Source organism: Muntiacus reevesi, chromosome 7, assembly GCF_963930625.1.
Source record: "Muntiacus reevesi chromosome 7, mMunRee1.1, whole genome shotgun sequence".
Classification (NCBI taxonomy): Eukaryota; Metazoa; Chordata; class Mammalia; order Artiodactyla; family Cervidae; genus Muntiacus; species Muntiacus reevesi.
In genome coordinates, this window is record NC_089255.1 from 72956476 (window position 1) to 72978778 (window position 22303).

Genomic DNA, 22303 nt, shown 5'->3' on the forward strand with positions numbered 1-22303 from the left:
TCATTGAAAAACCAAGAGAGTTTCAGAAAAACATCTATATCTGATTTATTGACTATGCCAAAGCCTTTGACTTTGTGGATCACATAAACTGTGGAAAATTCTGAAAGAGATGGGAATACCAGACCACCTGACTTGCCTCTTGAGAAACCTGTATGCAGGTCAGGAAGCAACAGTTAGAACTGGACATGGAACAACAGACTGATTCCAAATAGGAAAAGAAGTACATCAAGGCTGTATATTGTCACCATGCTTATTTAACTTATATGCAGAGAAATATCAACAACCTCAGATATGCAGATGACACCACCATTATGGCAGAAAGTGAAGAACTACAGAGCCTCTTGATAAAAGTGAAAGAGGAGAGTGAAAAAGTTGGCTTAAAGCTCAACATTCAGAAAATTAAGATCATGGCATATGGTTCCATCACTTCATGGCAAATAGATGGAGAAACAGAGGAAACAGTGGCTGACTTTTTTGGGGCTCCAGAATCACTGCACGTGGTGACTGCAGCCATGAAATTAAAAGACGCTTACTCCTTGGAAGATAAGTTACGACCAACCTAGAGCATATTAAAAAGCAGAGACATTACTTTGCCAACGACGGTCCATCTAGTCAAGGCTATGGTTTTTCCAGTAGTCATGTATGGATGTGAGAGTTAGACTATAAAGAAAGCTGAGCGCTGAAGAATTGATGCTTTTGAACTGTGGTGGTGGAGAAGACTCTTGAGAGTCCCTTGGACTGCAAGGAGATCCAACCAGTCCATCCTAAAGGAGATCAGTCCTGAAGGTACATTTTAAGGACTGATGTTGAAGCTGAAACTCCAGTACTTTGGCCCCCTGATGCAAAGAACTGACTCATTTGAAAAGACCCTGATGCTGGGAAAGATTGAAGGTGGTAGGAGAAGGGGACGACAGAGGATGAGATGGTTGGATGACATCACCGACTCAATGGACATGAGTCTGAGTAAACTCCGGGAGTTGGTGATGGAAGGGAGGCCTGGCGTGCTGCAGTCCATGGGGTTGCAAATAGTTGGACACGACTGAGCGACCGAACTGAATAGACTGCGACATGGAACACCTTAAAGCTCCCTAAACAGAATTCTCTAACCTTTCCATTCTACCTAGGAAACCATCTCATGGAAAAGTCACCAAAGTTTTCTTTTAATGAGTTTCAAGTGAATAATATGGAATGGTTACACTCGCAGATCTGTGCTGTCTAATAAGATGTTTGAGGGCTAATTGTAAGGGAAAAATAAGACAATATATCTATTACATCTGTTTAAAATAAGTAACAGAGACACATATACAGTTTTAATTGGAAGCCAAGAGGTCTCTCGAACAATGATGTTGAATCAGAAAACTTAGGTGCTCATGGGTGTATTGTGGATTACCTGACAGATCCAGAACCTATTGACTGTGTCTCTCTGATTCTTTTTGCCTTTTTATACTTTTATACTATTTGTGGGGTTCTTGCGGCAAGGATACTGGAGTGGTTTACTGTGCTGCAGTCCATGGGGTTGCAAACTGTCAGACCCGAGTTAGCAGCTGAACAACAAGTCTGATTCCACTAGCAAACCCCTTCGTACACTCACCCTTACAAGCCACGTCTTAAGCAGCTGGGGTTGTTCAGATGTGTGATAGTTTCTGACTTCAACCTACAGAAGAAAGTCCGGTCTCAAGCATAGCAGGTTAGGAAATAAATTGAAGAACACAACGTTCCTCCCAGAGCATGTCTAGAAATCCCAGCACGTCCGCTGGGAGGCAGTCCTTATTGCAGAACACATGAAGGCCTGTAGATTCTGCAAGGGGAGTCTTTGTGCTTAAGTTGAAAAAATTTACATTTAAGCCCCAACTGTATCTCATCTACATTTTGATTATAAATATCACTTTAATTATAAAAATCAGAGATTGTGAATTAGTTGGTTATGTGGAAGATTAAAGATCAAACTGTACAAAGTGACATTCTCAAGAACATATTTATACAGCTTATTACTGGAAACTAAAGTTATATCCCCACATATACAGAATCATTTCTTCTCAGATTTTATTTTAACTTGAAAGAAAATACATCTTAAAACTTATCTGTATACAAATCACATTCTATTCTATACAATGGGGTATTGTAGTAACTACATGTGAAACATTTCAAGACTCTAAATCATTATCCTTTAAATATTTGCATGAAAAGTGACAAAATTCTTACTAGATGAATTGGAAGCATTTATTTACAACATAAACCTTTAAAACAGAACAGGAAGTAAAATGTAGACTGTTACATATTTTTAAACTTTTTTAGGTCACCAATCTCTCTGAGAAGTTGATGAAAACTAATGAAACTTTTTGCCTGGAAAATCCACATACCTATCTACAGACTGGGTATTCATGCAACGTGAGGTAATATTACTGTAGTAACTATTTTTTAAAAAGATAATCCATTTTACCTCTCACAAGAAAATATCATTATGTAACAAAAGAAATTTTAAAAATATTTATTAAATAAAACAAATATTGCAAACAGCATAATAGGTAAATGTATGAATTTTTTAAAAGCTGAGATAATGAATTTTGACATTTGAGACTGAAAATAAACCCAATGATGCTGTAGACAATCATGATACAGTCTGTTAGCATAGGTCATAAAGCAATCTTAAAGTTATTTGGCTTTAAGAAACTGACAGGAAAATACTTCTAAAATTACCCATTAGATTCCTGTCACATCCGATTACAATAGTAGGAGCTGGGCTTTTTAGACATTCATGGGAAATACACTAAGACAAAACATGGTGAAAGGAAAAAAGAACAAATTAGGAAATACCAGCTAGCTGAGGTTAAAAAGTTAGCATTTACTTCTGTAAACATTTTTATTTAAAAAATATTTCTTTTAGTTTTCTTTGAATTTTCCCTCCTGTATGTCTCACAAGGAAGGTGTGGAATGCTTTGTTTATAAAATTTGAAGTGGTCTGGTATGCTTAAAAATGAAGAGCATTCTAAAATGTCCTTTGTAGTTATCATGTTGAAACTTTTTTTTATTGTGCTATTTATAGCTTCAGGGTTTTCCTGGTAGCTCAGCTGTTAAAGAATCTGCCTGCAGTGTAGGAGACCCCAGATCGATCCTTGGGTTGGGAAGATTCCCTGGAGAAGGATTAGGCTTATGTAACCACCATTAAAATTCAACTGCAAAAGTTATTTAAAATTCAAGTTTAAAAGTCTTCTTTTTAACTTATGTACAAGAGCAAAAACTGGAAGAACATGACCAAAATTTAACAAAATAATCAACATTCACTACATCCAATTACTCTTTCTCAAACCATTGCTGCTGCCCTTTCTCAAAATAATCTCCACAGCAAACAACAAAAACTCCTTTCAGAAAAACTAATTCAACTATAAAGTTGAATTTTTAAAATTGACCCTTATTGATGTTCAGATTAAACAGCTGGTTTTAAATTTAAGAGTAAATATTCTTTGCTAACAAGAATAAAATTGCTTTAGTAATAAGTCTTTGCCACATAAAATTCTGTGATTACAAAAATAAAAACATTTAAGTATTTAATTACTAAAACACTCAAAAACATTTTAGTATTTATTCATCTTTATCAAACATTTTATGAAAATTTACTTTAAATTATATGCCACTGAATTAATATTTATATTCTTTGAAAGATACATTTAATAAACATTACTTATAAAGAAAGCTAACAAGTAAAATTAATGTAAATCTACTATAGTAGTACCACTTTATATTAGGTTTTTAAAATTAGATTGTAAAAACCTATGGGCAGCCCTAGTTTTTACAATTCATGTTATGACAGTTCATAGTTACAAAATGAAGTGTTCATATGTTTATTCTGCTTGAAAAGGTACCTGTTCCTAGTATTATGAGCCTGAATTAATGGATTAGCAGTCAACCAAATACCTGCAATACTTAATCATGGATTTTATTGAAACATGTTTTAGGCGTTAAGTTTTAAAAATAAAGTTATGAAACTTTTCATTGAAAGTTCAATGTCAGAATGATCATATATAGAGCCCAAAGTCAGTATGAACCATAAAGAATTTCTTCAATGTCTTCTATTACTAAAAACAGTACTTAGACTGAATGAAATGCTTCACAGGAAAAGACTGCTAGAATGAAAATACTAGATATATTTCATAAATTTCTACCAGGAAATACAGAAACAAATGCATAGAAGGCAAACAAAACACCCTCCAATCTTGAATTTGGCTTTTATTTTAAAATACATTTAGCATGAAACTACCATAGGACAGAAAATAATAAATCACAAAGAAATGGAATATTTTCAAATATTTTTAAGCTAGATATAAAACTTAATAAGATAGCAGAGACCCAAATTATAGGAAATAGTCCCTAAAATTCAATTCAGTAAACACATTTTGAAAGAAAAGTTCTTTGCACATTTTCCAACGTACCAGTATGTTCCTAAGTGCCTTGGTTTTCTGTTAACTAATAAGTAAAGGCTGTAAATTTAGTTACTTTACTTAGAATTATCAGATGCACTATTGTCAAAAATTACCATGTCTTTAAATTCTCAGAGTTATAAAAATATGAGCTCAAATAGTTATGTTGCCCAAAATAGAAACATCTTAAGTTGATATCTCTGGATAATCAGACAGATATTGCACTAAGTCAGTAATTCCATACCCGATGCTCATTTACATGGAAAGTTAATTCTCTTCTTTATGAAAAACTTAATACAAATAAATTTAATGTTAACCTAATTACAATTACACTTCAAAATATAAAGGCACGGACAGAATAAAGAATAGTTTAATATTTATACTCAAATTTTCCACTGTGAAAATAATAAAAGGTTGAAAAAAATAAGATCTAAAATTCTGATACTTTTAAATTTTGTAATTTACCGTTAAGTAGCTACTAAATGGGTATTAAAAATTAACACTGCTAAATCCAATCCCTTCCAAATAATTTAGAAAAATGGTTTGTTTATATATGAAACATGTGCATTGTCCCATCTATAAAGTTCAAGTACATTTCCATTCATTGGAATTATCTACCTGTAGTATAAACGATCAAGACAATGTACAAAAAATATATCTTGTTCCTGTAACTTACAATGCACAGAAAAATACCTATAAAAATGGAGATATTTATCCATTTAGGTTCCCAATAAATTAGTGAGAAAATTTAGCCCGTTCCACGTTTCTTTCTAAACAAAGGCTAAAGAATTGAAGGTGGTTTACTTCTAGCCCTGTTCGCTTGACAGATATTTTTTTAAATATTTGTCTGATTATATGTAACTTAAGATAACGTTAGTCTTATTTTTATATCACAGTATACATGGCATTTCTTAATTCAGCAACAGAAAGGCACAATTAGCAAGCAATAAAATTCAGTACCTGACTTATTAAACTAATGTCCAGAACAACTGCAAATAAAATACATTCAACACAGTGCTCAGAACTGGAAAACAAACAAAAAAAAAAGGAATTCAAAAACTAATTTTTTGGAAAATTTGGTCCATTAAAAATGCCTCCTATATTCAACATCATGGATAACATGAAAGATGATGGCAGTGTAAAAAGAGGCAGTAAATTAATATGTGGTAGCATATGAATTCTGGTCTAGTAATTACACAATTAGATTAGGAAATGGTTCCCATTGTAAATAAAAATTAAATATATCAGTTAATAACATACCTGTATTAAGTCCAAATACACAGGCACAACTGTTTGCATATTATTATTGATTTTATAATACACCCCCATGGTTCAAAAAAACTTAGGTATATTATTTTATATATAATATATATTAGATACATAATTTTATATTATGTTCCTTAATATATATTATATAACTTGAATCCGTAACAGCACAGAACTCTCCAAATATTACATAAACATTCCAAATGGTATTTATCATTTTCTCAATGTTGTAATAGCTCAGCTCACCTAAAACAATAACTGGATGTGCAGTGATAAAATGCACTGACTCTTAAGAATTTACTTAAATAATTATTTAAGTTAAATTCCTGCAAAAGCCTAACTCTGATTTGGCTTTTAACTAGAATATGGTTTTTAGATATCAGTAACTGATACCCTCCTTTCTTATCATAAACAGTATTTCTCCATCAAGAGATACCAATAAAGAAAAATATGTAAGGAACCAAAAATGTGATAGAGAAACCAACCATTCCATAGGTAATATACCGATAAGGAAGTTCAACTTCCATGTGCTGCCTTGCTTTTCGAATATCATCACAAGGTATATTGAAGATTTTACAGGCTAAAGGAATAGTGATCCTTTTCATTATATCTCTGACCACTAGTACAAATAACATCCCTATGAATATCCGCAATATGGCTTTTCCAAACAGAGTCACTGAAATGGGGTGCCTAGCTAAAGGTAATATATCCAGAGGAGGATCTAATAGTAGACCCATTTTATAGGTAAAATGAGATCCACATGCAATCCCTGCACCACTTCCCAGAATCTCAGCTGTGTCTCCCCGTGATGTACTCCAGGTGTCAAGAGTGAAAGAAAAGATCCCCAAGGCTAAATGAAGCCCAATGATGATTAATGGAGCGTATCTGTGAGTTTGGTTGAAGTTGTCAATCAGGTCCACAAATGGATAGAAGATAACTAAGATTAAAATGGTATATAGGAATCCGGCAATAACATCCTGAGAAAAGAAAAAAGCACAGTTGTTTAGTATAATATTTTTGTTTGGCATTTAAAGAATAGTATATATTTCACATTTCAAATGTTAACATACATTTTAAAATGTCACATTATTAAGCTTTATATAATATACAGTAGGTACTAAAACCATTACACTAAAAAGATTTATTGATAATAAAATGATTATGTTTTTATAGTTCTGCCCTTTTATAAGTTAATATAGATATGCTATACACAAATTTTATATTCAAATCCTGAACAATAAACTAGCTTAAAGTATGCAATTAGGATTTCTGAGAAAAGCAGTATACAGCTGACCCTTGAACAACCTGGATTTGAACTGTGTGGACCCGCTGAGCTGATTCTTTTAGTAGTAAACAGCAGTACAGTGCTACATGATTCCCGGTTGGTTAATCTGAGGATGCAGAGCCCTGATAGAAGAAGCTGTGGACACGGAGGAACCAAGTGAATGAAGGGCACACTACAATTATTGGTGGATTTTTCACTACACTGACCTCTAAGTTGTTCAAGGATCAACCAGGCTTATTTTAAGACTTCATCTTCATGTATTTAATATAATAATTACACATCTAAACACATAATTATTTCCATGACTAAAGAGGATACAAAGCCTATTTTTTCTTAATTCACTAAACAAATACTTACTGAGTACCTGCATATGCCTAATACTATTTTAGGGGCCAAGGATATATTGCTTAAAAACTGAGAAGATACCTACTGCCATAGAGCTTACATTTTAGTGGGGATGACTGACAATAACCATGTAAATAAAAAGTAGATAAATATTACCATTTTGGGTTGTTATAAAGCAACTAAAATAAGACAACGGGATAGGCCCAATTAAGAGCAATTAGGGAAATCTGTCTAAGGAGGTGACTCTTGAGCAGAGATCTGATTCCAAAAAAAGAGTCAGCCCTATCTTTAGCCCTAGGGAAAAGTGTCCCAGGTCGAAGAAATAACCAAGTACCAAGGTATTGAGGCAGAAGAGAACTTAGTGAGTTCAAGGAACTGAGAGAAATCCAGTGTGCCTCAAACAGTAAGAAAGAGAGATGTGACATGAGATCCAAGAGACAGACAGAGGTCCCCTTGTAGGTTAGGCAAGAACTTCATATTTTATTTCAAAAGCGACCGGAGGCCTGAAAGAAAGATTCCCAAGTAGGAGTGTAATAAAATCTGATTGATGTTTATAAAAGAACACTCCATCCACTGTGTAGAGAATAGATTATGGGGTAAAGTATGGAAGACAGGAGACCACTAGAGGCACAAGTGAGAGGCTGCTACAGTGATTCACTCTAGATGTGGTCCATATAAAGAGACATACATAGATAGATTTAGTAAAATATTTTAAAATTAGAGTCGACTAACTTCAACTTACTGATGATCTGAATGTAAGAGAGAAGCAAAGGGGATCAAAAATGACATCTAGTTTTATGTATGACAGAAGATGGTTTATTGGAGGAAATAAAGCTGTTATTAAAAGAAACTTCCTTTCCAAGTCATTCCTGACATGAACAAAACTATTCTGAAATTTTCACCTTTAAACAAACAAAACCAAACCCTGGGATTAACTATCGCTGAAAAATTTATCCAAAAACTCGCACACATTCACTGTCTCCACTTCCTTACTTCCTTATTTTTTCCTAAACTCGTCACTGTATTGAAACCATTCTTTTCATAGATACTAGTGACCTTTATGCTGCCAAAAACAATGGTTACTTCTCAATAGCATTCAATACAGTTAAGCAACAGAGTAGTGGCTTAATGTTTTTCTGTCCTAAGATTTTTTATTATTGTTATAATGTAACATTTGGTACATAGAAATCAAATACGTAGAGTGAACCTGAAATTACAAGAAGTACTTGGAATCTATTGGTATGCTGGTTACTAGTTCTATCTGCATGAACCTGAGTACTGACTGAACACCTGCTCTGAGTAGGACTGACATACACATTAGCATGTGTGAGACGGACAGCAGCTCGTGGGAAGCTGCCGCAGGGCACAGCAAGCTCAGCTCAGCGCTCTGCGATGGCTTAGGGCGCTGGGACGGTGGTGGGGTGGGAAGGAGGCTCAAGACGGAGGGGACCTATGTGCACTTACAGCTGATTGACTTTGCTGTACGGCAGAAACTAACACACACTGGAAAACAGTGTAAAACGATTACACCCCAGTTCAAAATATACACAAAAACTGTTTTATCACATATCTCCAAACAAAGCATTACCAAGTGTTGCTTCTTTCTGAGCTTTATAAAAATGTTAGGCAATATGTAGTCTTGTCTGATTTGCTTTTCACACTTAACATTAAACTCTTAAGATTCATTCATCATATGTAGTTTATAGGTCATTCACTTTCCCAAGTATGTAATATTTTGTGTGATTATATAACGTATTTATCTATTTTTCCCACTGATAGCCACTTAGGTTGTTTTCAAGTTCTGGATTAGTTCATTGGTTAGGGTTGAGCTTGAATGCTTTCTTAATTGGTATATATTCTTAAACCAACCAGGAATTTAAACAATGTTACTATGTTCTTTCTTTTGATGTTCCCTGTATGGGTCTAAAAAAGTTTCTCCAGGACACGTGCCTAGGAATGGAAAGGCGGAATCAAAGTATATGTGCATGTTCAATTTTATAAGCCAATAAAATAATCTCCAAACTGTTTATAGAAATTCAGGTTCCATCAGTTGGTATTTCTTGATGTTTAATTTGCATTTCTGTGATTATTAATTAAGCATTATTTCATAAGTCCATGGGCTATTCCTTTTATATGCAAGATATAATTGTTCTTTAGGGCAACTGTTACTTTGGATTTTCTTTTTCTTGTTGATTAACATGATTTCTTTAGATATATATGATAGCAGTTATATTTTTGGAAGTATATTTCAGTGTGACATAAAACATCCAATCTTGCTGTCCTCTACTTTTTTTGTATAGCTCTATAAATATTAAATTTAATTACTGTAAGACTCTATACAAATCTGCCTCCTTTTCTAATTGTTATTAATTATTTATGCTATTACCCTGGATAAAAAGGGTGTATTTAATTTCCATGCTACAGAACCAAAAAGAAGAATGACTGAATTCAGGACATAAACATGGTGGCTGTCATTGTGATACCAATTGAATGTACAACATTAAAATGTGTAACTAAGTGATTTTAAGCGTTACAGCACAAAATATGCGATAAAGAAAAGTTGATGTTAAAGGTAACAAAGAACTCAAAGTAGCAAATCTTCCAAAAAGAAAGCAAATAACTTTACTCAAATTAATTATAGATAACAAATCTGCTGTAAAAGTTAATAATTACATATAATTGAATATTCACAGTTATCAAATTTATGGTAGAAGATATCAAATACCATAAATTCAATAAAGATTTATTACATATCAAATCTGGAATTGCCTTCTTTTCATTTCTCCCAATCAGTATATAGAACTAGAGAGGCTAGTGATTGGCTGAGACTAGAATTCAAGACTTCTGTCCGCTCCTAGTATTGTTTTTTTTAAAAATTATAACATATTTCAGGTGTCCTGATTCTAATTCAACATGTCAGTGATGCCAACAGGGTTTCTAACAACAAAATGTATTACTGGAATGCATCATTCTTTGTTTTGTTTTATTTTTTATTTTATTGCATCATTCTTCATTATAAACAACTAGTAAGGATGTATTTTGAAATTTTTATCTTTAAAATTCAAATTTAATACATGTTCAGTATAGAAAAACTAGAAAATGTGGATAAAAAATAACAAGCAATTATTACTCAGAAATAACTACTATTAAAACTCTTAGTGTTTACTGTTCTGGATCTTTCTCCGTAACATGTTTTCAGGACTTTTGCTGTTGTTTGTTTAGTTTGATTCTTATATCTTATTATAAAAATGGGTTATGGAGGTACACGCTACTTAAGGATCTCATAATACTTTTCTAAAAAACTTTACACATATAGACAAATAAACTTTTAGTACAATTTTAGGTAAATGTAATTATAAATATTCATAATTTTACTAATGTAGAAATAAACTAGTAATCTGACAAGCACTTAGTTTGGAAATTTTTAAATGGCTTGTGTTTTAAGACATTTTCAGAGCTAGGTTTGATAGAAAATAACGGAAAAATGGAGGAAGTACTCCTCTACTTTTCTGGAGATTAAGGAAATCTACTTAGGAAAATGTGTGCATGCTCAGTTGCTCAGTCATGTCCAACTCTTTCGACCCCTTGGATTATAGCCTGCCAGGCTCCTCTGTCCATGGAATTTTCCAGGCAAGAATCCTGGAGTAGGTTGCCATTTCCTTCTCCAGGGGATCTTCCCAACCCAGGGACTAAACCCATATCTTCTACATTGGCAGGAGGATTCTTTACTACTGCACCATCTGGGAAGCCATTTAGTAAACTATGCATTAAAAATAAATTAAGTGTTGCTCTTTGTGTTGTAATAATAAAAACAAAGCATATGGGAAATACTGAATGAAGTGTTCCTTATAAATTATTTAGACTGCATTACTAGAACTTTCTTCTTAATGTTAATAAAGGTTGTAATACAGGAACATAATTTACAATGCTTGCAAGTCATCTGTGATTTTACTTTTGAAAAAGAATACACATAATAAAATTGAGTAGCCAGTAAGAATAAAACTGATAAACATATTCTATGGGACAGGATGCTTTTGAATAATTATGACTATGGTTGGGGAATTCCCTGGTGATTCAGTGATAAGGACTCCATACTTTCACTGCCCAGGCCCAGGTTCAATCCCTGGTCTGGGAACTAAGATCCTGCATCTCATGCAGTATGGCCAAAAGAACAAGAGAAAAAAAAAAAAGACTAGCTTATCAGACTTATAATTTAATAATACATCAATATTGTTTTTACTTCAGTTGATTGAAGAACAGATGTTATCCAGTATCAAAAACATGAACTGAATTCAGTTTGAATAATCAATCCACTACTATATATTTCCTTTGAACAACAGCATGTTTGAGATTATATATTCAGTATAAGAAGATTCTAATTCCTCTTTTATGATGATAATGAATCTAGGGATAATATTATCATTCTTAGCTCATAATCTTTTGGTAGTTTTTCAGGTGAGATATTGTTAATTGGGAGTGGAAGGGAATAACTGTAATGAGGCACAGAGATGGAAAACATTTTCTTGTGACTAATATTAGATTTGCTATAAAAAGGTGATAATTGGTCTATTAGAAAATTAGTACAGACTAGTCAGAAAGATAAAATTATATGTCAATTCATAATTTGCATTAATATAAATAATTATAAAAAATAAAACACAAATAGTTTGCTTCCTAACTTAGCATTTGGACTTTCATAAATTTACTAGTGAAGGGGCTGGAGGTAAATAATCTGAGGAAGAAACAGAAATCCAATATTTTTCAGCTATGAAATGAGATATTTTTATGAGTAGAAAATTCTAAAAGTCTTCATTTGTTAAGGACAAGAAAAATTTGATACAACCCTTTATAAATTTTTGGATTCCGTGAATTCATCCCTATCTCTCCATCTTCCTTCTGATTCTTTATCGTTCGAACTTTAGTATATGTGCTGCCGAAGCGAGCACATGATTCTTTATCTATAATATAATACATAATACCTTCACAAAGTGTTCTAAGAGACAACACACTGTACATGGGGGTAGAGTTATTTTTCTCATATTGCTTGTTGTCTAGTGGGGATGACAGAAAAATTAAAAAGCAACTGAAATTCAGCATAAGTCCTATAGCAGAATTATGCTCAAGATGTTCTGGGAGAAAGGCCACCTATCCAGTCTTGAGAAAGGAAAGATGGAGAAGGGAACAAGGCTTTAGGAGATAATATCTCCTGGTGAGTCATGAACAATGGATTTGATAGTTAGGCAAAGAAAGGGAAAACCGCAATGTGAAAATAAAAAGCACCCTCCACATTTGAGCAAACATAGGTCATTCAACATGGCATCATATCTGTGTTTTGAACAGTAAACTACAATAGGAGGCTAAACACTGGACGGAGCAGTGTCACACTTGACGTGGAGCTACTACTTAAGAAGCTGCTGCAGTACCCTAGTTAGAGATGGTGCGGGCCAGAAGTAGGGAATGTCAGTCAGATGAACAGGAAGGGAAGTGAGTAGGTATAGCTGAAAGATAGAGTTCCTGTGCCGCTGCTTTTGAAACTGAATTGCATTCTCAAAATAAAATATCTGATGTAAGCCCTAAAATACTGTTGGGAAAGAAGAAAACTAGAGTTTAATATTCAAAAACAAGTGGCACCAGAGCAGTTTTTGTTCATCTAATTTCTATTCACTGGGTTTTCACTTACAAGTAGAGCTCCTTGGTGTCTGTATTTACATTGTCAGTTTTGACTCAGCAGTAGGAAAGGCATAGAAGAAAATGAGAAAGAAGATAAAAGTGAACCTGGAAGGAGAGAGAACTGTTATCCTGAATAATACTTGGTTCTTGTGATTGCTGGGAACTGTTTCTGTGAAATATATATATTATAACTACTTTAAAACTTTGCAAAACATCCTGTTGCTATTTTTGCAAGAAAAAAAGATTTACAATAACTACATTTTCTCACTTAAGCTTCCAGTAGGTTTAAAAATGATTAAAAATTATAAAATTGTGTGTTGATTTTAGAAAAAACAAAGCAATATGAACACAACATTTTCCTTACCAGAATGGAGTGCATTCCCATGTAAATTCTACTTATGCAAACTAGAGAACACCAGCAGGGAATAAGAATCAGTCCATATGTGAGAGGATACTGAAGGGAAAAAAAAAGTAAAATTAGTTCGGTAAATCAGGTTAAATATAAACAAGCAGATAAAAACTCAAGGAGAACAAGAAGTATTGTGTGTTTACTTTCTGTTATATTTCCAGCACCTAAGCCTACGCATGGCACATAGTGGACATTCAAGAAATACTTTTGCATGAATGAACAAATAAATCAAATCTAATGTTTTTACAATCTTCATTGTGGGAACTGGCTCATTTTTGCTTCTTAGTAAAGACTCAATCACTGGCCTGCTACAGAAGAAAAACAAATAAAAGACATACTTTTACTATCACTACACAATGAAAGTGCCTCTGGAAAAGCACCTGACTCTGGTCCAGCTTAGTGTCATCGCTTCCCTGGGGAGGAGGCGTTATCTCCCTCTCACTTCCATCAGTGACTGCCGTTTGCCATTTCCCCATCTTCCTTTCAATGTTAAACACCATGTAATTTTTTGTCCACTAATGATTTCAAATAGCAACTATATTACAAAAAACTTTGGTGGGATATTGGAAGCAGAAAGCCATAAAGAGGGAAAAAACTTAAAATGCAGATGACTTTTAGTATCAGTTGGGCTTCCCTGACAGCTCAGTTGGTAAAGAATCTGCCTGCAATGCAGGAGACCCTGGTTCAATTCCTAGGTCGGGAAGATCCGCTGGAGAAGGGATAGGTTACCCACTCCAGTATTCTTGGGCTTCCCTTGTGGCTCAGTTGGTAAAGAATCTGGCTGCAATGTGGGAGACCTGGGTTCGATCCCTGGGTTAGGAAGATCCCCCAGAGAAGTGGAAAGGGGGATCTTTCCTACTCCAGTATTCTGGCCTGGAGAATTCTAGGGATTGTATAGTCCATGGGGTCGCAAAGAGGCGGACACGACTGAGACTTTCACTTTCACTTCAGTATCAATGGCACACCTCTAGTACTAACTAGAGGTGACTTTGAAGCTCCTAATACTAGAGGGAAGAAGGAAATGACTGATGGTTGGGCGTGTTTTAAGTTTGTAAACGAAGAAGAGGGGGCACATTTGAGAGTTTGTGCCTGATTACTTCAAATTTCCCAATGAAATTGAAGCCAAGATGGTTCCATTCATTAAGTATTCAAACTGGTTCAATAAGAAGTGAGGTTAAAAGAAAGGAGTAAGTAATGCTGCAAGAGTGGTCAAGATTTAGTACATAGTTGTTTTGATTTGATTTGTCTAGGGGCTTCCCAGGTGGTGCTAGTGATAAAGAACTCGCCTGCCTGTTCAGGAGACATAAGAGATGCAGGTTCGATCCCTGGATCGGGAAGATCCCCTGGAAGAGGGCATGGCAACCCACTTCCAGTATTCTTCCCTGGAGAATCCCATGGGTAGAGGAGCATGGCAGGCTACAGTCCATAAGGTCACAAAGAGTCAGATACAACTGAAGCAACTTAGCTCACTCACACTGCATTTACTATGGCCCAAATATTTTTTCTTGAATGTCTAAATACCTTGATTTTGAAAGCATCACACTCTTATTCCCCTTTCACCATCTGTTTTTTTCCTCTGTTTTCCACACAAGAAAACATTCCTCATTGTTCCTTAAACATTAGTATAATTAAGGGTTCTGGCCTTAGTAGTTACCGGCAGTTTCACCTTGTCTTCTATTACTCAGCATGCTGAAGACCTATGCATGTCCTTGGATTAAGAACCATTTAGCCAGCCTCTGCACATATCTCCAACTTGAGATCATTATGGAGTTAAACCCATCATACCTCAAACCCTACTCATCATCCAACCAACAAGACTTGTTCCTCCTCTCATTTTCCCTATTTCATTTGGAAGCATCATAATCTAAATGAGAAGTATGTATTATCCTTGATTTCTTCCTTATCCCTCATATTCAACCAATAATGAAGTCTTACTGATTTTACTTTCTGAATATTTCTTAATTCTGTCATCTCTTCACCCTACTGATACGGTCTTTTTCAGATCCTTATAGATCTTTTTCTAGGCTCCAGGTATTCCTTCAGATGTTTTCTGATATGCATGAGGAACCTGGTTAATGATGCAGTCAGACAAGTAACCCTGTAAGGAGGGTAAGTGCCATGATAGGGGGAGTCTAAGGGATGGATCTTTAAAGTTTCCCAAACTAAGTATGATTCACATTGTCTCAAAAGATGAGTAGGATTTAATCTTTACAGAAAAAAGAGAAGCACAGGGTAAAAATGATAGAGGACATTACAAACAGTAGGAGCGAGTGAAGAAAGGTTTATGTCTAAGAAGTTTTAAGTAGTGAGGTTTTCTAGGCGAATAAGTTTAAATTCTTACTGAGGAAAGGCAACTTAATAATAAAAATAAAATATACAAATTATATGATATGTAAATATATAAATTATACTTTATATAGAATATACAAATTATATAATAAATAATAATAAGTACTGTGGAGAAATAAAAAGGAAAAAGGTGCTAAAACAGTCCTCTGGAGAAGGAAATGGCAACTCACGCCAGTATTCTTGCCTTGAAAATTCCATGGACAGAGGAGTCTGGTGGGCACTAGTCCACAGGGTCACAGAGTGAGACACAACTGAGCCACTAAGTGTGCACACGCACATGCACGCACGCACACACACAGAGCTGAAACAGTAATGTTCATCAAATATTCCTTGTGCTCTTCTTGCAATGAGACTGGGGCCACGTGCCTGGTTTTGACCAATGAACTGGGAACAAAGGTGACGTGTATCACTTTTAATCATCCTATGAATGCTCTTTCCTACAGATGTGATACTGGAGGCTGTACGCTGAGCGTATCACCAGATGGGCAAACTTCCCTCACCCCGGGTCTCTGAGGTTCTAAGTGGATCAGAGTCGCGTGCTGACCCATAATGGATATGAAGGACAGATGAGAAAGAAGCTTTTGTTGTTCATCTGTTTTCAGGGTTAAATCATTAGTACAGCATAACCACATTTATCATAATTAAAACAGTAACAGCATAAGGAGTATGGGAGTGTATTGGGGGCAGGTTAAAGTTTTAGAAGATAGCCATTGTAGGCTTTATATGGACAAACTAAGATTTGAAGCAAGACTGGATGGAAGTGAATTGATCAACCAGATATCTGAGGAAAGAATATACATGAGGGAGTAGAAGCAGGAAGAACAAAGTCTCTAATGAGGAAACGACCAGCAAGGAGGCTTGTGTGGCCGGAACAGATAGGAGGAGAGGTGAGAGAGGTCCTGGCAACCAGAGCAAGCAGAGCCCGAGAGGCCTCTGTAAGAAATGTGACCTTGGGGAGCCACGCTGCAGAGTCCTGAGCAGAGCAGTGTCCTGAGACTGGACAGTGAGGGAGCAAGGGTGGAAAGGAAGACCAGTTAGGGGGCTGGTGCTATATTCCAGGTGAGAGACCATGACAGTGGCTTCCGCCTCTGTAGCAGCTACTCAGGTCTTAATTTTTTTTTTTCTTCACTAGCAAGGGGGGGTCAAAGAAGTAAAAATTATCACCACAACAACCATACAAGTCTCCTGTGATTCTTTCTTCTTTCTCTTTTTTTACTTAGACCCCATAAGGAAGTAAAAAATGTACAAAGTTATTGATGGGAATTATCTGTACATAACAGATAAAAGAAAAATTCATTTATTGATTCTTTAATACTGAATTTAACTTAATTCAGTTTTATTGTTCCTGCTCAGTAATGTTCCTTATCCCCTACCTTCAGTCCTAGCTTTTGAGAATGAATAAATGAATTTTTCTTTTATCTGTTATGTACAGAGAATTCCCATCAATAACTTTTTGTACATTGGAGAAGGCAATGGCATCTCACTCCAGTACTCTTGCCTGGAAAATCCCATGGATGGAGGAGTCTGGTGGGCTGCAGTCCGTGAGGCCACTAAGAGTCGGACATGACTGAGCGACTTCCCTTTCACTTTTCACTTTCATGCACTGAAGAAGGAAATGGCAACCCACTCCAGTGTTCTTGCCTGGAGAATCCCAGGGATGGAGAAGCCTCGTGGACTTCTGTCTATGGGGTCGCAGAGTCGGACATGACTGAAGTGACTTAGCAGCAGCAGCAGCAAACCACATTTGAAGGAAATCAGTCCTGAATATTCACTGGAAGGAATGATACTGAAGCTGAGACTCCAGTACTTTGGCCACCTGAAGCGAAGAACTGACTCCCTTGAAAAGACCCTGATGCTGGGAATGATTGAAGGCGAGAGGACAAGGGGACGACAAAAGATGAGATGGTTGGATGGTATCACCGACTCAATGGACATGAGTTTGAGTAAGCTCTGGGAGTTGGTGATGGACAGGGAAGCCTGGCGTACTGCAGCTCATGGGGTCGCAAAGAGATGGACACAACTGAGCAACTGAACTGAACTGAATACACATTTATTCAGGTTTACCATCTCTAAGGTAATTTAAATGGGAGAATGAGGAAAGCAATCAAGCTCGATGCAGAGGCATTTCTCCCATTCCAGTGTACCTTTAGGTACCTTTAGGGTAAGACAGAAACTTGGGAAAAGAACAAGTCATTTTTATTTTCATGATTGGTTGATGTTTTTTTAGCCATTAGTCTCCATCTTCAGAATATTTCCCTAGATTTCTTTTGTGGAAAGAAACATATTTGGGGGAAGACCTGATCCAGTTTGGATTACATGACTTCCACATTTACTCCCCAGAGAATAACAGAATTCAGTATAATTAGAGTATCAAAGCAAAGAAGTATCTTATCAAGTAATCTTTTAACCAGATAAAAAAATACCACAGGTCTTAATGACAATAAAAAATAAACTAGATAAACTAGATAAAAGTAATACTCCTAAAGTGGGATTGTGTTGGGGGAGGAAGATGATGCATAATAACCAATTCATCTGGCAGATTTATTTAATATTTAAGAATATTCAAATTATAACTACCTTTTAATTTTATATTGAACTGTCTCTAAAATTAGGACTACTAATATTTTAGGACTACTGTCCTCAATTAGATATAACTGGAAAGAAAACAGATTCATGTGGAATTATACTTTCCTTAAAAATGACAGAATTTATTAGAAATATATAAAATATACATAGACCACTCTTTTTCAGGCATCTTTGTTAGTCCCCCCCTTAATTCACAACTCAGTATCAGTAAGCCCAATTCCCAATCTATACTCACTCCCTTACTGATTTCATACAGTCCCAAGGATTTATATACAAGCTATACGTTCATGACTCAAATTTCCATCTCTAGTTGGGACATTTCTATTGAATCTCAGACTTCTGTATCCAACTGCTTATGTGATCAGTGTCTAAAAGGCATCTCCAATGTAATAGGACTAAATCTGAAATCCCCAATTCCATCTCCACCTCTGACCAGCTTAAATTCCTGTGGTTATCTCCTTCCCACTAAAAGATTTCCCCATAGTTTCATTCCTCAGGCCAAATACCTTGTTGTTAATCTTGGCTTCCCCATTTGTATCCATCATACAACTCATTAAAAGTGGCAGTTATACCTTCAAAAATATATCTAGTTATTAATTATAATCCCCACTGTAACCACAAAGTATCAAAAAATATACATATAAGAGAATAAGAAGGGAATAAAAATAGTACACTGTAAAAAAACTCAAATGCAAAAGAAAACAGTAATGTAGGAAATTAGAAGCAAAAAGAGGCAAAAGACACACAAAAACAAATAGCAAAATACCAAAAGTCACTCCTTACAGGTAATTCCTTTAGATAGAAATGGTATAAACTCTCCAATGAAAGGCAGAGATTGGCAGGATAGATAAGGAAACATTGCTCCAACTCCGTGTGGCCTAAGAGACTCACTTTGGATCTGAGACACAAATAGGTTCAAAGTGAAAAAATGGAAAAACATTTCCCACAAACAGTATCCAAAAGGGAGAGCTAAGCGTCCTACTAAAACCAGACAAGACAGACTTCAAGCCAAAATTGTTAGCAAAGACAAAGGACAATATGCACTGATAAAAGGATCAACTCATTAAGAAGATATAACAATTATAAACATATTTGCACCAAAGCCCCAAAACAACTGAAGCAAACACTAACAGAATTGGAGAACTAGTTCGACAAGCCCGTCTCATCAGCATTGAAAACCCACTCTTCCACACAGCCTCTTTCCTAACACTTGGCAGATAATTTAAAGAACAGCCCGCAGCCTCTTGATCTTGACTCAGGATTACTGAAAGTTTAACATTTTTAATGTTGTGTAGTGTTTTGAAATGTGCAGGCCAGTCAGCACTATAAGAGAAGAATTTAATATTTTCCTTGCTCTGTGTAACATGGTTTCATTGGCTTTCAGTCTCACATCAATGCTGTCCACTATGGTTTCTTTTTTTTTTTAAACTGGTTATCATCTCATGAATCCATAAATTCAGCCACTTTCTCATGTTTTCCATAACTTCATCAGACACTACAAATACTACTTTTGCATTTCCAGAGTGGCCTTACACACACATGGGTGAATTTCCTCTTCTCTTTTCTGGATGTCCTATATTATTGATACATTAACATTGAACTCATAGCCAAAAGAACTGTAACTGATGCCTTAATGAATCTTATCTCACACATGTATATTTTCTTTGTAAAGTAGATTACAGCCTTCTCGTGTTTAGGGACACTAAATAGCACTTTATACCAGAATACCAGATCACCTTACCTGGCCTCCTGAGAAATCTGTATGCAGGTCAAGAAGCAATGGTTGGAACTAGACATGGAATGACAGACTGGTTATAAATTGGGAAAGGATTACATCAAGGCTGTATATTCTTACCCTGCTTATTTAACTTATATCCAGAGGACATCATGTGAAATGGCAGGCTGGATGAAGCACAAGCTAGAATGAAGACTGCCAGGAGAAATATCAATAACCTCAGATACACAGATGACACCAGCCTTATGGCAGAAAGCAAAGAACTAAAGAGCCTCTTGATGAAAGTGAAAGAGAAGAGTGAAAAAGCTGGTTTAAAACAACATTCAAAAAATGAAGATTGTGGGCATCTGGTCCCATCACTTCATATAGATGAAGGCAAATAGATGGGGAAACAATGGAAACAGTGACAGACTTCATTTTCTTGGGCTCCAAAATCACTGTAGATGGTGACTGCAGCCATGAAATTTTAAGACACTTGCTTGTTGGAAGAAAAGCCATGACCAACCTAGACAGCATATTAAAAAGCAAAGGCGTAACTTTGCCGACAAGTTTCCATCTAGTGAAAGCTATGGTTTTTCCAGTAGTCATGTATGGATGTGAGAGTTGGACTATAAAGAAAGCTGAGCACTGAAGAATTGACGCTTTTGAACTGTGGTGTTGGAGAAGACTCTTGAGAGTCCCTTGGACTGCAAGGAGATCAAACTGGTCAATCTTAAAGGAAATTAGTCCTGAATATTCATTGGAAGGACTGATGCTGAAGCTGAAACTTCATTACTTTGGCCACCTGATGGGAAGGACTGACTCACTGGAAAAGACCCTGATGCTGGGAAAGACTGAAGGCAGGAGGAGAACGGGACGACAAAGGATGAGATAGTTGGATGGCATCACCAACTCGATGGACATGAGTTTGAGCAAGCTTCGGGAGTTCGTGATGGGAAAGGGAAGCCTGGCCTGCTGCAGTCCATGGGGTCGCAAAGAGTCGGACATGACTGAGCAACTGAACTGAAACAGTAGTGTAGTTTGGGGACCATTCCCTGGTGGCTCAACTGGTAAAGAATCTGCCTGCAGTACGGGAGACCTGGGTTCAATCCCTGGGATGGGAAGATCCCCTGGAGAAGGGAATAGCTACCCACTCCAGTATTCTAGCCTGGAGAATTCCATGCACAGGCTACAGTCCATGGAATAGCAAAAGTGGGACAGGACTGAGTGACTTTCACTTGACTTTAAACAGTAAAACCATCATTAAAAGCACAAAAACTTGAAAAACACTGCACTGAACAGAGCAAAAAGGACTGTCTGCAGTAAATAATAGCTGAAACAAGAAAGCAGGTTGTTGCCTTGTTCATCCTTGCCTGGGAACATGTATGCCAGGTGACTCAAATTTTTCACATTCTGCACATGTCTGAATGTACTGATTCTTGGGTAACAAATTTTACTGCATGGGCTAAGTTTACAAACAATCCATGAATAATGAAGATCAACTATATGAAGAAACTAAACTACTCTTAAATAACCCTAGGCCAAATAAGAAATCACAGGGAAATTATAAAATAGGGACAAATAGAAACTAAACACAAGATAATACAAATCATGTAATACAATGAAAGCAGCATTCAGGGGGAAATGTACATCAGTGGAGTCCTGCATTAAAACAAAAGAAACTAATCACAACTCTACAGTGAGGACTAGAAAAAGAAGAGCTAACTAAACGCAAAGTGAGCAATAGAGGGAAGTACTAAAATGATAAGGGTGGGAAAATATGAAATACAGGGCAGTAAAACAAGAGAATCAACAAAACTGAAAGTTGTTTCTTTAAAAAGAATAAGACTGGCAAAACTACAGCCTAGCAGAAAAAAAAAAATGCAAATAACTAAAACCAGAAATCAAAGTGGAAACATTACTACTGATCTTACAGCAATAGAAAGGATTATAAGAGAAAACTATGAACAATTAATATGCTAACAAATTAAGATAACCTAGATGAAATTCACAAATTCCTAGAGAAACACAAATTACCAAAACTGACTCAAGAAGAAATATAATCTAAACAAGAAACTGAATCAGCAATCAAAAACCTCCAAAGAAAAACCTAAGTCCCAACAGTTTCACTGGTGAATTCCACCAAACATTTATTTAAAGATGATTCAATGTCAATATTTCTCAAGTTCTTAAAAAAAACAGAAGCATAGAGAATACTTCCTCACATGCTATGAGGCCTGTATTACTCTGATACCAAAACCAGA

At 35.7% G+C, this 22303-nt stretch overlaps 1 protein-coding gene across 1 annotated transcript in view; it reads right to left on the minus strand.

The window, feature by feature from the left end:
- Window positions 1-4206: 4206 nt before the first annotated feature.
- SGPP1 (sphingosine-1-phosphate phosphatase 1) overlaps window positions 4207-22303 on the minus strand; it is a 41886-nt gene continuing 23789 nt past the window's right edge. The window contains exons 2-3 of the mRNA XM_065941114.1: window positions 13346-13435; window positions 4207-6658 (exon numbers count right to left, since the gene is read on the minus strand). Of these exons, the coding sequence (XP_065797186.1) occupies window positions 6107-6658; window positions 13346-13435 (642 nt within the window). The 3' untranslated portion in view covers window positions 4207-6106. The remainder of the gene's footprint in view (window positions 6659-13345; window positions 13436-22303) is intronic.